Raw genomic sequence first — 15251 nt, 5'->3', positions numbered from 1 at the left:
CATTTCTGAATGCCAGGTTTGCTGGATAGAGAATTCTTGGCTGGAACTTTTTTTTTCTTTAAGCAGCTTAATTGTGTTATGACACTGCCTTCTTGCTGCCATAGTTTCAGGTGAGAGATCAGCATTTAATCTTATTGAGCTTCCCTTGTATGTGATAGTTCTCTTTTCTCTGGCTGCTTTCAGTATTCTCTGTCTCAAGCATTAAACAATTTGACAGGTATGAATCTTGGAGTAGGCCTGTTGGTATTTATACTGTTTGGAGTGTCCTGCACTTCCTGGACATGTACATCCATCTCCCTCAATAGGGTTGGGAATTTTTCAGCTATTATTTCCTCTAACTCTCCTTCTGTCCCCTTTTCCTTCTCTTCTCCCTCTGGGATGCCTATAATGCATATGTTTAAGCATCTTGTCTTTCAGATTCCTAAACCTTGCTTGATTTTTTCTGTTTTTTTAATCTATCTGTTTGATTTCAGATGTACTGTCTTCCACATAATTAATTCTTTCCTCTGCCTGTTTAAATCTACTGCTATGTGCTTGCAGTGTATTGTGCCTTTCATCAACATATCTGTTATCTTTTTCTATATGTTTACAATATAATCAGTATGTTCTCCCAGTGTCGTCTTAATATCCTTAATCTCTTCCTTCACTTCATTAAGTTGGTTCATGATATTTGTTTGGACAGCTCTGATTAGTTTTTTCCATGTTCTGCATCTCCTTCTGGTTTTTAGTTTGTTCATTGGACTGGGTCATGTCTTCCTGTTCCTTACTATGGTTTATAAATTTTTGTTTGTGTTTAGGCATCTCTTTATCTTGATGCATTTATTCTGTTGATTTGTTTCTCTATACTCTGGGGTTTTATTTAGTTGTTGTTTTTGAGTGTGTGTTAAGTTTTATTTTTGAAACTTTTGTTCCACTTATTCTATTTCCTTGCTCTTGTTTATGTTCCCTTGAAAGAAAAAGATTAGGGCCTGAGAAAGGGAAAGAGACAAGAAAATAAAAAGGATAAGTAATAAAAATAGTAAAGGGGTAGAAGAGGAAACATACAAGACTTAGGAGAAGGAATAACTATCTCATGCAAGAAGTGCAGAAGAATAAGAATGAAAAAGTGGCATATAAACAATGTAATGGAAAACTGAATAGAGAAAAATATCTAGAATGAATTAAAAGGCTACAATGGTAAGAAAAGAGGGAAAACAAAAAGACTATAAGAAAAGTAGTTTAAAAAAGAAAGAAAAGAGAATGGGGAGATAGAAATAAAAACAAGAAAAATTGAAGACTAAGCAAAGAGAGGTGGAATGTAAGAACAAAAACAGGAAGATTGGAAGATTAAGGGAGGAAAAGAAATAGTGTAGGTAGAAAAAATTAGTATACAAAAAAGGGGAAACAAAGGAAGGGGGAAACACAGAAAATAAGAACAAGATAGCATCACCTAATTTAAAAAAATAAAAGGAAGGGGAAGAAAGAGGAAAAAGAAAGAACAATGAGAAAACAAGAAAAATATTAGGAAAATAATTTTCCCTCTTAGGCCTCTGAGAAGCTTCACAGCTGGCCAATGTTCATTAATCAATTACCCTGCAGCCTGCCCTCTGCAGGTTTTGAATAGGGTTTCATTGAATAAACTAAGTTAAATTTTTTTAAAAAACCTTTTTGATGGATGGAATTCTCCTGGTTGGATTTGTAGGCACTCTTGGTTCCCTGGTGTGGTGGTTGACCATCTTCACCTCCCTGTTAGCTGACATGGGTAAGCCCTCTCTTGATTTAGAGGTGGAGTGGACATCACTAACCCAATGTCCACAGGATGGAGGAATAATATGTAGATTAGACTGGACTTACTGGTATTCTACTATAGAACTACTGTGACTAGTAATGGAAGAAATTGTATCATTGATATGGAGAAAGTGGTCACAATAGTTGCTGAGGGCAGGGAGATGGAAGAAGAGATGTGATGTGGAGGCATTTTGGGGGTTTGGAGTTTTCCTAAATGATACTGCAGTGACAGATGCTGGACATTGTATATCCTGCCATAACCCACTGAATGGACTTGGGTAGAGTGTAAACTACAATGTAAACTATTATCCATGTGGTACGGCAGTGCTCCTAAATGTATTCACCAAATTCAATGAATGTGCCACAATGATGAAAGAGGTTGTTTATGTGGGAGGACTGGGGGGATGGGGTGTGGGATATACGGGAACCTCTTATATTTTTTAATGTAACATTTTTTTGTGATCTATGTATCTTCAACAAAAAACAATTTAAAAATAAATACATAAATAAATAACCAAAGACACAAGTGGGTTAAAAATGAAAGGATGTAAAAAATATTACATGAAAAATAAAAGAATTTTTTAAAAAAAGAACCTTTTTCAGGAAAATAAGAGATCCAAGAGAAGCTAATACAAAAACACTATCCATGTGTTCTCTGTCCTAAAGTATCAGCTGGGTATTTAATAACTCAGCTGATCACACCCTAAGAAGAGCTGGGAATTAAGCCAGGGACCTTTTGTATTCAAAGCAGAGATTCCTCCACTGAACTAACTTTTATCATTGGGCTTGTTGGCTAGAGGGCTCTTCAGTCACTTTGCTCAGGGCAGGTTTGACTCTTTGCAGTTGGGTAGATTCCTGCTGTTTAGGAGCCTGTCCATCCCTGCCCCCTTTCTATTCTTATTGCTTTCTCTCTTAGGGCAGCAGGACACAATAGCCTGTGTGATGGGATCTTCCCTCACTTCTCCTAGTCAGGTTGAGTTCCCTCCTGAAATTCAAATCTGAAACTACTACAGAAAAGTATTCTCAACCCTCTTCAAGATTTCCCCCTCCTTCCTCGGGACCCTGAATAGTCCCTTAAAAGGTTAAGTGCTTCCTACTACCCACATCCCTTAGGGGAGTTGGAATTCTGATAGTTTTCAGCCCCAGATTAGTCAATTGCCTGACTGCCCCCTCTTCAAGCCCAAGGTTCTCTCTCCCAGGTCAGTTAGGTAAATGAGGCAGCCCGAGCAGATTCACCCCTCACCTCTTTCCTGGGCCACCTCTGCCAGCTGACATGCTCCCTAAAGTTCAAAGGGGGACCAGATAATCAAACACACAGAAAGGAAACCCCTCTCCACTCTTCACCAGGACCCTCTTACTCCCAGAGCATGCTCCCTCCCACTCAGTGGCTGGTGGGAGTCAGGGGGTTCACAGCAGATTTTTGCCTTGAGGGTGGGGTTTAGCAACCTGCGGCTTCCAGCCTCTGGGGTGAGAAACTCATGGTTTTCCTTTGGGCTTTTTATCTCTTTGTCCTGTTCTCTCCAGATTGATGCCCTGAAACCTCCTGCTCTGTGGGTTCCCAGAACAGCTCACTAAGGCGGAATCTTGCCCTTCTCAGCCATTTTTTGCAAGATAGGTGGTGAGGGCCCACTAAAATTGATGTCATCTTGCCTCCTGAGCCAAGATAAAGTGTGTTTTGATGTAGTAAATAATGAATGCTGAAATCTCCATGGCTTAAAATATATAATTTTATTTTCTGTACAGGCAAAATTCACAGAGGATTTGGGGGTCATGTAAGTCATTTGTCATCTGTGTAGTTATTCAGTCGTCTGGGTAGCTTTCTCTGTATAACCTTCCCATTGCATTTCTTCTAGCCTTGCTGCCAAAGGGAAAATAGAAGCTGCATCATAGCACACTGGCCCTTGTAGGTTTCATCCTCTAGTGCCACACATATCTGCAAGCTAGGCACATGGCCCTTCTTAGACAAAATGGGTCTGAAAACATGGATAAGGGGTTGAAGTATATGTATATTTGATAATGAACAAATGTTTTGCTCACAATTGAGAAAAACCTGTCCTCCAATTCAGAATTGTTTTCTAACTGCAGCATATTAGTATACATATAATACATATAAAACAAGAGATATAGAAATGGCTGAGAAGTAATTTGGGTTAATTCCATCCTAACAAACACAGAATGTTATATCAAATTTAGGCAAGATATCTGCCTGGGCAATCTGGAACCTCTTCTTTTATCCAGATTCATTCTCTTAGAATTGTCCTGTACGTGGCCACATCTCAAATGACTACTTATTTCATTGGTAAGCAGTTAGTCTGCAATTCTCTATTCAAATTTGAATGTGCAGACTTTCTGCCTTGATTACTCATATATCATAAACTCTCTATTTTTAACCCTATTAGCTAAGGCTGTAATCTATTGAATAAAAGCTATTTTGAAGGTGAAGTTTTTAGGGATTCCTTTGGCAGAAAAATTGCTCCTCATACGTATTTTATCTGGAAATGTCATGTGCAAAGTTGCTTGATGGCCGCACCTCAAATAATTTAATATCTCTTCTTGGCTTTAGTCAGAGAAAATAATTTATCTGAGCAGAACCTGGGTTACTATGTGATTGGTGCTTTGTGGCTTGTACAAAACAACAGCATTAATTATGGGATGATTCCTGCCTTTATGCTTTTCTCTTTTTCCTCCAAACCCATTAATTACTGGGTGTTCCTTATTTCCCACACACACAAAAATTGTCTACACTGATGGCAGAAGTTAAGGTTAACACAATGCACTTTTAACAAAATTCTAACTATAAAACTGTTTTTTTTTTTTATATTTAAAGTGCTTGGTCTATTAGTTACATAATCTTCACCTGAAGATTTACAGATAATTTTTGTATAGAATATATAATGCCATATATTTTCTGAACAATGCAGAAATTTCATTTAAATTAACCGAATTCCACTGATTGTTAATTTGTATGTGTAATGAATTTTCTAATTGGATTGGACTAGAGTCACAAATTATGAAAGAGGAACCATTAAAGATTTCAGATAACAAGGAGATAATAAGTATTTAACCCTCATATTCTGAAGACAAGGCCATTTATTTTCCTTTAGACCCAATTGCTCTTAAAATAGGAATTGACTTTATTTTATCTTATCTATTTACACACTTCCAAATTACTTGTAAAAGAACAAAAAGCTCACTCTTTGGCTCCAGAGCTTCCTCATTGCACTTTTCACCTCTGCATTTCTGAGTGTGTAGATTAAGGGGTTTAACATGGGTGTTATCATCGTATAAAATACAGCCACTGCTTTATCAATGGGAAAGGTGCCCGTGGGCCGAAGGTATATAAACATACAGGGCACAAAGAGTAAGATGACCACGGTAATATGTGAGGCACAGGTGGAGAGAGCCTTCCGCCGCCCTTCAGAGCTCTGAGTTCTGAGGGTGCAAAGGATGAGGACATAGGAGGTAATAAGAATAGAAAAAATGAGCGCACACATGAAGCCAGTGTTGGCAGCCACAAAGAGTCCTAGGATGTGAGTATCAGTGCAGGAGAGTTTCAGCACAGGGTAAAAATCACAGAAGAAATGGTCAATGACATTGGGACCACAGAAAGATAACCACAGCATAAAAAGGATTTGAATCAGGGCATGAAGAAATCCCCCAGCCCAGGACACTGCCACCAAGAGACCACACGTCTGCCAGTTCATTTTGATCATGTAGTGCAGGGGCCTGCAGATAGCCAGGTAGCGGTCATAGGCCATCACTGTGAGGAGAATGAGCTCAGCTCCACCGATTAAATGCTCCAAAAAGAGCTGAGTCATGCACCCATTGAAGGAGATAGTTTTCTTTTCAGCGAGTAAATCAAATATCATTTTGGGGGCTGTGATAGAAGAACAGGTAAAATCTACGAAGGATAAAAATGACAGAAAGAAATACATGGGGGTGCTGAGTGCTGGGCTGGTGGCGATGGTAACTACAATGAGTAGGTTGCCCACAAGGGTGAGAAAGTAGATGAGTGTAAACACAACAAACAAGAGTTTCTGCATGTCTGGGTTCTGTGTCAGACCCAGCAGGATGAATTCTGTCACATTGTTCACTGCTCCATGAATCAAGGTTTGCATTTGGATAACTGATTTATCTGCAAATGGCACAGGGATTGCACTGGCATTAGAAAAATTTTGATCAAGAGAATAATATATCTGTCAGATAAAATGTTTTCTGTATGATTGTTGGAAATGCGGAGCAGATAAATCATAAACTTAATGTTGGGTAAATTTTGAATCATATATTGATTACATAGGTCAATTCTACATACACATGCACATACATACAGCTTTATGACTGATGACATTCCAGGCACCTTTCCTGAAATAATATATGACTGAAGAGTCATCCAGTCATTGCCATAGTATGTTCTCCCATGGAAAACAGCAATAAAAAAAGGACATGTCTTATAGAATAAAAATAAACAAAATAAATAGACTATACAATGAACACTAAGTTAAACCGTGGACTATAGTTCATAATACAATTATAAAAATCCGCTATCGTCTATTGTAACAACTGTCCCACACCAATGCAATGGTTAATATTTGGATAGTATACTTATATACCATAAAATATCCTGTATTTTATGCATGATTGTTCTGTAAACCTACATCTTGTCTAATAAATTTAAAAAGACTGAAAAATGAATCTGTAAGTATTAGAGACTAAAATTCACAAGTCTGTTCTCATGTGTCTCTTCTATCATCACTCATGCTGCTAAGGCTAAGTTGCCAAACTTGTTTTAGTTGATATTTATAATTTGTTTCAGGGTGCCTATAAAACATCAGGGTGAGTTTAATTTGAAATTAGGAATGTTTAGTCGTATTTCCGAATCAGCTGAACTGAATGAATATATGAAGCTACAATAGGATACATCCTGATAGATTTGTTACTTCAAGCGACATGGACTCACTATTGAATAAGACAAACATAAATTCTTTATTGACTTCCTCTGGAAGAAAGCTATCAGGAAGAGATAAAACAGGCAGCATGATGCAATACAAAGGTATTTGATAATCTGGAATTCACTATTTGGGAAACTTCTGTCATATGTTGATTTCAGAAATTTTGCAAAAAAAAAGTCAATTTAAGGAATTTATGAAACATTCTCTGGATCTATTTTAAAATGCAAACAGGCAAGTCTTAGAAAAGAAAACAAAGGCACCAGGATTTATTAGATATGTGTATTCATTAGAATAGACACTAGACATTTTTGTATTCTGTATTCAAAGACTACCAGTAGCCATGTGATGCTGTGTATGGGACTTAGTCTTATTGAGCCTAACTTTCTTATATATATGTAATAAAGGGAAAAAAACAAAGAACAGAGAAATTGAAGTATATTTTAACCTAAGTAAAAATTTTTAACCTAAGCTAAATTACTAATACTTCCAAATTACTGGTAAAAGAACAAAAAGGAGAAATCATGTATCAATACTTTTATCCCTGAAATACTAGCTTGCATAACATGAATTGAGCAAACAAATTAAATGAGAGAAAATAAGTGAACAAAGTAGTCACCAAGAAACTAGAAAAACAGTCAATTATATTAAGAAAACATTTGAAACAGAAATCAGTAAAACAGACAAAATATTAGTTGACAAATAATTTCAAAAGAACATCAGCTTATAAAATACTAATAAAACTAATGAACACAGAAAAGATCAATGAGAAGGAAGTATGAACCAATCCCCAAAAGATCCTGATTTTAAATTATAATGTAGACCACTGACCACGTAGTGCAGCAGTGCTCAGAGATGTATTAATCAAGTGCAATGAATGTCCCATGATGATGGAGGAGGTTGTTGTTATGGGAGGAGTGAGGTGAGGGTGGTGGGAGGTATATGAGGACCTCATTTTTTTAAATGTAATATTTAAAAAAATAAATAAAGACAAAAAAAAGGAAAAAAAATCCTAATTTTTAAAGTATTTAAAAGAATATTAGGTATAGTTTAGTGGAGGAAATAAAACTTTTTAAATAACTGATATATATTTTTCAAAACAAAGTAAGTCTTCTACTCATGCCACTCTGAAAATTCAAATAAAATAAAAAGGAGAATCGAGTGCCTTAAAATTTAAACCATAAATTAGTATTAAAAAAAAATGTAGAAATAGATATGAATTTAATCTCTCAATGGGGTAGAATACCCCTGGAGTTATACAAAATAAAGTGGCATAAAAGAAAAAAAGTGATAGATTCAACTACATGTAGTCATGAAACACACTGGAAAAATAGTTGCAACAAGTGTCACATACAGCCATTATTATAACACAAATTTCTTTGAAAAACAATGAAAGGTCTTTACGAAGATACAGTAAAATTAATGAAAAGGTAATCCTCACGAAAAAATTAGACATCTAAAACTGCCTTCACTTCATATGTCATCAATATATGCAATTTTAAAATAATGAATATTTAATTGGCAAATTAGCAAACATTAATGAGTCCTATGTTATCCAATACTGTTGAGTATGTACTGATATAAAAGTTTCAGTATTCCTTATTTTTAGAATCTATACTAGAAAAATATATGGCCAAAACTTCACATACAGGTTGCATTTCACATTTTTTTAAGTAACAGGAAAAGTAAGACAACCCAAATGTCTACATAAAGGTGTACATTTAAATGCATTGTCGTGTATGGTTATGAAGTATTAGGTGGACATTAAAGTGATTTGCAAGAAGATTAATGACATGGAAAGAGATTTTAATATCATACTGAGTGGAAAAGGTAAATATATAATGACATATATAATGATACTAAGTCTAAAAAGACATACATATTTAGAACAGATCTAAAGAACATACACTAAATACCAATAGGCTTATCTGATTATGGGATTAAGGAAGATTATTGTTTCCTTTCATAAATTTTATGACATGATTTTTCTGTGAGAATATTTTCCCTTTATATTCAGCAAGCTAATTTAACAAAAGGAAGTTTTATTTACTTATCTCATGTCTGGGTCCATAATACTTCAAGTGAATGCTATTCTAAGTAGAATGGGTATGCTTGTCATTATTTATTTTTTAAAAAAACCCACTGTGACAGAAGAAATAGATGTTTAAATATAAATTACCTGAAATTGAACTCTAGACTCACCTAGAGAGAAAAATACTAATTAGAAGTCACCGATTATGCCTATCTCTCTGAATGCATTTGGGGAAGAAATTACAAGTTTATCCCATATTTGTAGAAAACAGATTCTGACCCATCACTACCTATTGCTTTGCAAGTTCAGCCATTTTTACCTTGAGTGTAGTGTTTCTGTACTTCATTAGTGACTTCAAAATGAATCTTTAGGGGGCTTCCTAAGTAAATCTTAGTTTGTGGGGTGTGTTTATCTTTGTTCTATAGGTTCACATCAACCAGTGAATGTGGGCCATCAGCCTCCCAGCTCAGATAAGAAGTTCTTGATTCAGAACTTCCCAAACTTTAGGCTTCAAAAAATGGATGGGGAGAAACCAAACCATTGAAAGACATCTTTTCCCAAACTTCCTTGCTGCACATCTGTCAGTATTATTTTCTTGGTGACCAGATAACGTATATAAACAAAATCTCTTGATCTTGGCTATAACACGATTTAAAGACCTGAAAATAGCAAAGTGTTAATGCAGAATAATTGGGAATTGCAAGTACCATGAACTCAGCAACAAATGACAGTTTTCCTGGAGTAGCAGGTCTCCGAGGTCTGCGTTTTTCAGTCTTTACTTTATAGAAAGCCTGTGATAGACTGGTGATAACTCCTGTTTTCACTCAGAATCTGGATGGATAATGGGATAGCAATTTAGAAACAAAGAGCATTTATAATCTGTGGTTCATTGTGTTTAGGTGATATTGCAGGCTCAGTGATCCCCAGACTCTGTCCTCATGAATATTTTCATGAATGATTAAAGGCAAATATTTAAAGAATATTGCTCAAGCTGAAGAAGGGATGCTCTGAACTTTCTATTCCCAGATGGTTAGAATTAGCTGCATCCAAGTTGGCAGCCAAACAAGTTTTCTCCTCTTCTCTCTTGTGGCTGTGGCATCTGTGATCAAGGGTGCTGGGCATAGAGCCTGCAGTGCTAGACTAGAAGCATCTTATGCCTGCAGTCTGGAAGTCAGCCTAGAATCTGGAAAATAAGGCATAACTTAATTTAGTCATAGGAGAATGGATGCAAGAGATTATTAGAATATATAAAACAATCTTATTGCTTGTCTCTCAGAGTCATAGGGAGGATTAAAAAAAATAAAATGTGAAAATGCCTAGGCCATTAAAAACTGCTATTCTACTGTCGATGCCCTGAGGATAGACACATGCAGGCTAGAGAACATGCTCCCTAATATTAACATTCTCGCATGCATAAAGAGGAAATTCTTCAGAGTCCACAAAACTGCACCTCCGGGGCTGGGGCTTCTACTTAAGACTATCTCGGGAAACGGACTTTGGCCCAGTGGTTAGGGCGTCCGTCTACCATATGGGAGGTCCGCGGTTCAAACCCCGGGCCTCCTTGACCCGTGTGGAGCTGGCCATGCGCAGTGCTGATGTGCGCAAGGAGTGCCGTGCCACGCAAGGGTGTCCCCCGCGTGGGGGAGCCCCCACGCGCAAGGAGTGCGCCCGTGAGGAAAGCCGCCCAGCATGAAAAGAAAGAGCAGCCTGCCCAGGAATGGCGCCGCCCACACTTCCTGTGCCGCTGACGACAACAGAAGCGGACAAAGAAACAAAAGCAGACAAAAGAAACAAGAAGCAGCAAATAGACACCAAGAACAGACAACCAGGGGAGGGGGGGGAAATTAAATAAATAAATAAATCTTTAAAATAAAAAAAAAGACTATCTGACCTTGGGCAAGGTTCATAGTTTCTTTATGCTTCATTTTTCACAATTGCCAAAAGGGGGGTGAGAAGGAAACTACATCATAGGACTGTTGTGGGTTTACAGGAGATCATACAGGCAACGTGTCGAGTGGTGTCTGACAAAGAATCATCCCTTTGTTGTCTGTTGTCCTCTTCTGCACATAACAGAGAGGTCATGGTGTAACAGTGCCTTGGTCCTGGCAAAAATGTTCTCAGCTCGTATGTGTAGCTTGTCTGCATTTCTCTTGTGGATGGTAGGATTGTGGGAAAATGCTGAAATTAGGAGAAAAACAAAGGCCAAGTTTAGAAGTATTCAGTAATTACTCACAAGTAATTATAATTCTGAAATCTTTCTAGGAGTCTTTGATCTGCCCTATAAAATACGTAACAGTGAAGTTAAGATTCCTGGAAAAAATTGTAAGGGATAAAGGAAATTAACTATCATTAAAACTACTATGTAATGAGCACTTTTATATATCAGCCAGTTTTTAAACTGTGGTATCTGTTCTGATTCTAATATCCCCATGATGAAGTTCTTATTATTTCTACTTTATATCAAAGCAAATGTGGCCACGGGCAAAACTAAGAATTAGTAGTGCTCAGATTAGAGTCCAGTGTGATTTGATTCCTAATCCTGAGCTCTGATCATAATGTTTTTGCATTTCATCAAAAACTGGTGCTGTGATGTGTCCACCCTGGATGGGTGAGGAAGTGTTGATGCAGACCAGGTCTGGATTGTTTAGAAACTTTCTATCATCAGGGAAGGCAGGGTTTACTCCTCGGACATATCCAATGTTCAGCAGCTGAAGAGGGAAGAGGATGGGGAGAAGCAAATATCTCCTAACTGACACTTCTGCTGGAAACCTGCCTAAGCATGACCTAGGCATCTTTGATTTTGTAGTTTCTCTTTGACTGCAGGATGGAAAGGAAGTTTAAGCAGAAGTCTCAACTTCTGAACAGGGACATCCTCTACATGAATGGGATACACTAAAATGCTAGATTAATTATACTTGAAAAGAATGAAATTGGATATGATTCTCAATTCTTCCACTTTTTAATCATATGACTTTCTGAATGACAATTAACTTATCAGGACCTGTTAAAGAGACTTAAATAAAATATTATTAGGAGAGATACAAAAGATGCATATGAAAAATCAAGCTAGTGTAGCTTGCATAGAAAATGCTTAGAATATATTTTCCAAATTAAATTGAGGGAAATGTTTTCATGGCTGACATACTTATTGCTGTGACATTGTTGGTAAAAAATTTTTGACTTCTGGCCAATCCGTGTCATCTTAGGCAAGTATCTCAACTACTCTGTGTCTCAGTTTCCTCTTCTGAAGAGTACATGGTTGCAAAATAAATAGTTGTACAAGGAAAGAAGATAAGAATGACTTCATTCTACACATCAGAACCAATGCAAGCAAAGAGCCAGTGGACTTCATACGAAAGTAAAATTTGTGAAAGAAAAAATTGTCAAGCATACAGCAAGGATATCTTTAAAAAGAGAAAGTAAGGATGTTTTCATTCATACAAAACTAACAAAATTCATTGCCAGCACACTCACAGAATAATATAGAAAAGGAGGCTTTAAGGGAAAGGAAAAGTGATTCTAGATGGAAATATGGATTTATAGAAGGAATGAAGGTCACCAGAAAAGATAACTACATGAGGTATAATTTTTATCACAATATATAGGCTAATTCAATATATGATTCACTATTAAAACAAAATAAACACAACCTAAATATCCTGATAACAGCAACCTTTTAATTAATGATTTTGAAAACTTAGGGACTGGATTCCCATGATTCTTACTCTCAGTTGAATGATTTAAAATGCATGGATATAAACATTTCCTTTTGCATGAGTGGCTAAAAGTTAGTTTATCATAAAAGATATGGAGGAATAGATTAGCCTTTCTTCTCAGATGGAAGTTCACACATAGTGATGGTTTATGTTTATATGAAAAAGTCATTGAAAAATCATGCTCAGCCAGCCCCTCCCTGTAAAATATACCTAGAGGATAAAGAAGATAACTCTGTAGGAAAGAGGACTCCGCTTCCATTCCCTCTCCCTCAGCCTCCAATGTGGCCTTCGTTGCAATCTTGCCAAGGATCATTTGAGTTGGTATACTTCACTTGGTACTTTAGGTTCAAGTTGCTCCTGTACACAAGGAGATGATGATGGATAGGATGTGCACCCTCCATACCCACAGAAAGATCCACCATTAGAAAACTTTTTTGAGCAAAAAATGTCCTTGAGGATCCATTGAAACACAATTATGTAGGGCATGGCTTTTGTTAGCCATGTTGTTTGGTTGGAGTTCTGTCTATATAAGAGAATGTCAGGAAAGACACTCTCATAAGACCAACTTCTAGTGAGAATTTCTAGCAATGGCTCCAAACAACTCTAACAACTTTAAAAATTCTAACATATCTAATTTTCATTGTCATACAAATAAGAAGAAAACAGGATTTTGTAATCCTCTCCATTGTTTTAATTTTAGAGCAAAAACTCTCATTAAACCTTAGCAGGACCCATAAATATTTTGAGGGTGCTCTGGTTATGGGAGTTAGAAGCAGAGTTTCTGAGGATTTAAGAAGTACCTAAAAAAATTTCAGTTGGAGCCCCTGAATATATTTTTCTCATTGGGCAGGAAGGCATGAAGGTGATATGGTTTTTGGATATGATTATTGATGAGGAGGCTTGAGACTGAAATAATGATTCTATGATGGCCCTATGTTCCTAAAAAGTAGGATACATAGTCATCTGAGATGAGAGGAGAATTTGTGGGATAACAAATGCAGGACTTTGGTATAAAATTGGAACTTATTCTAAGATGGACGTATAGAAGAGGGGACTGTCTAGAACAGCTATTCTAGTTCTCGTAACAAGAATACTGAATTCACAGTGGAGTTCATAATTGTTTTTGATACTTCCTAGAATATGATTGCATAATTTTCTTAAGCATTATCTTACATCTTTGGTTAAGGGGTAAAAAGCTGAGGTACAAACTTATACTTTAACTATTTCGGTTACTGTAGTGTGTTATACTGAAGCAGTGAGAAGCTCTAATTAGGTGTGGTTCTGAGGGCTTGCTGTTCATCCATTCTACACTGTTACAGAATCAGGAAAACTTCAAAAGTTTATGCTAATCTGTACTCCTATTATTATCTATCAGTCTTTGTAGAGATAAACTTAGTCAATGAATTAAGCAGATTAAGCTGCATTTTGCAGTGATAACACATGAATCCTGAAATCTGAACGTCTTCACCTACTCAATTTTATTCCCAGCTTAAGCTAAATCCAGTAAGGGTTGTAAGAATCTCTAGGGAATTTGTTCTCTGTGTAGTTACTCAAAAATTCCCTCTGCGTATTCCTGCCAGCTTAATGCATGTCTTTCAGATTTGCTGCAGCAGGGAAAAAATGAATGCTGGAATCAAGAATACTGGCTCCTAAATATTTTTTTCTGAGTGCAGAATACATCACTACCAAAATCTCTTCACATGGTCTCATTTAAATACAAAGGAGATAAAATTATGGTGAGAGCTCATGGAAATTTGGTGACCATCAAATGGGTTAATCACCGTTGGGAAAACTAGTTTCTCACTTGGAATGAATTCTTTGTTAAACTATTGATTATTAATCTGTATGCAAAACATACTTAACATAATATGTTGTTATTGTAATGGAGTAGTTTGTACTAATTCACTTCATTTGAAGATATTAATAGAAGTGAAGTCACTAAGATCAGCAGGACTTCTGCCCTGGACCTGGACAGTCTTCTTTAATCTGGGCTCTTTCATTTAGAATTGCAATGTAAGTGTCAACATCTCAAATAATTTCCATTTCATTGTACTGAAACTGGTTTGCAGGTTTTTTTCTCCTATTCAAATTTTGAAGTGTAGAATCTCTGGCTTTCAGATATCATCAACTTTCTGCAGCTTTTGTTCCTATCAGTAAAGGTACAAATTCATCCAAAATAAGCTATTTTGGATGTTGTGGTGCTGTGTAGACTGTTTTTGATAGAAAAAGGCTTTGCAAATATCTTCTGCCTGGGAATTGAACATGGATCCTCTGTGGCTGTACCTGGAAGAACTTAATATACATCCTTAACTAAGGGAAGATAAAATGATTTATTCTTGGATTTGGCCAGATTAATAAAAATGATACTCTCTCTAATGTTGAAATATATCAGCATTAATTCTGGAGTGAGTCCTGCTTGAATGACTTTCTCTCATTTTTGCAATCCCATATATTTCAGGTACTTGGCACCATTCATGATAATAAGTCTACTCTTATTTAAACAGTTTGGATTAAAATTATGAATTTTTAACAAAATTTCTATATCAGGGGATATTCAATCTCATAAAGTTCAAGATATTGGTTATCCAATCCAACATGATCTTTTGTACACATTTTTTATTTTCTTTCTATATTATATGTAAAATCAATGATGGTTTTTATTTCCAGCCTTAAAATCTCATCCTTGGGATGCTGGAAACAATTTCTTAAATGAATACCCATGCAAATATGCAATTATAAACACATATGCGCACAGACACCCATGCCTTCTCAAAAAAATCCAAATAAGTG

At 36.4% G+C, this 15251-nt stretch overlaps 1 protein-coding gene and 1 long non-coding RNA gene across 2 annotated transcripts in view; both read right to left on the bottom strand.

The window, feature by feature from the left end:
- Positions 1 to 15251, bottom strand: part of LOC131274934 (uncharacterized) — a 681981-nt gene that overhangs the window by 245205 nt on the left and 421525 nt on the right. The gene's annotated exons all lie outside the window — the stretch shown is intronic.
- Positions 4935 to 5885, bottom strand: LOC131274897 (olfactory receptor 4C5-like). The gene has a single exon (XM_071210869.1). The coding sequence runs from the start codon at positions 5883 to 5885 to the stop codon at positions 4935 to 4937; it is 951 nt and encodes a 316-aa protein (XP_071066970.1).

This window comes from Dasypus novemcinctus, chromosome 21 (genome assembly GCF_030445035.2).
Source record: "Dasypus novemcinctus isolate mDasNov1 chromosome 21, mDasNov1.1.hap2, whole genome shotgun sequence".
NCBI classification, from domain to species: domain Eukaryota; kingdom Metazoa; phylum Chordata; class Mammalia; order Cingulata; family Dasypodidae; genus Dasypus; species Dasypus novemcinctus.
Note: the sequence above shows the minus strand (reverse complement) of the source record. Positions and strands in the feature narration are given on the sequence as shown.

Bases quoted from the DNA above. Each gene is read 5' to 3' on its own strand.
- LOC131274897 (XM_071210869.1), bottom strand. From the start codon at position 5,885: ATGCAAACCTTGATTCATGGAGCAGTGAACAATGTGACAGAATTCATC.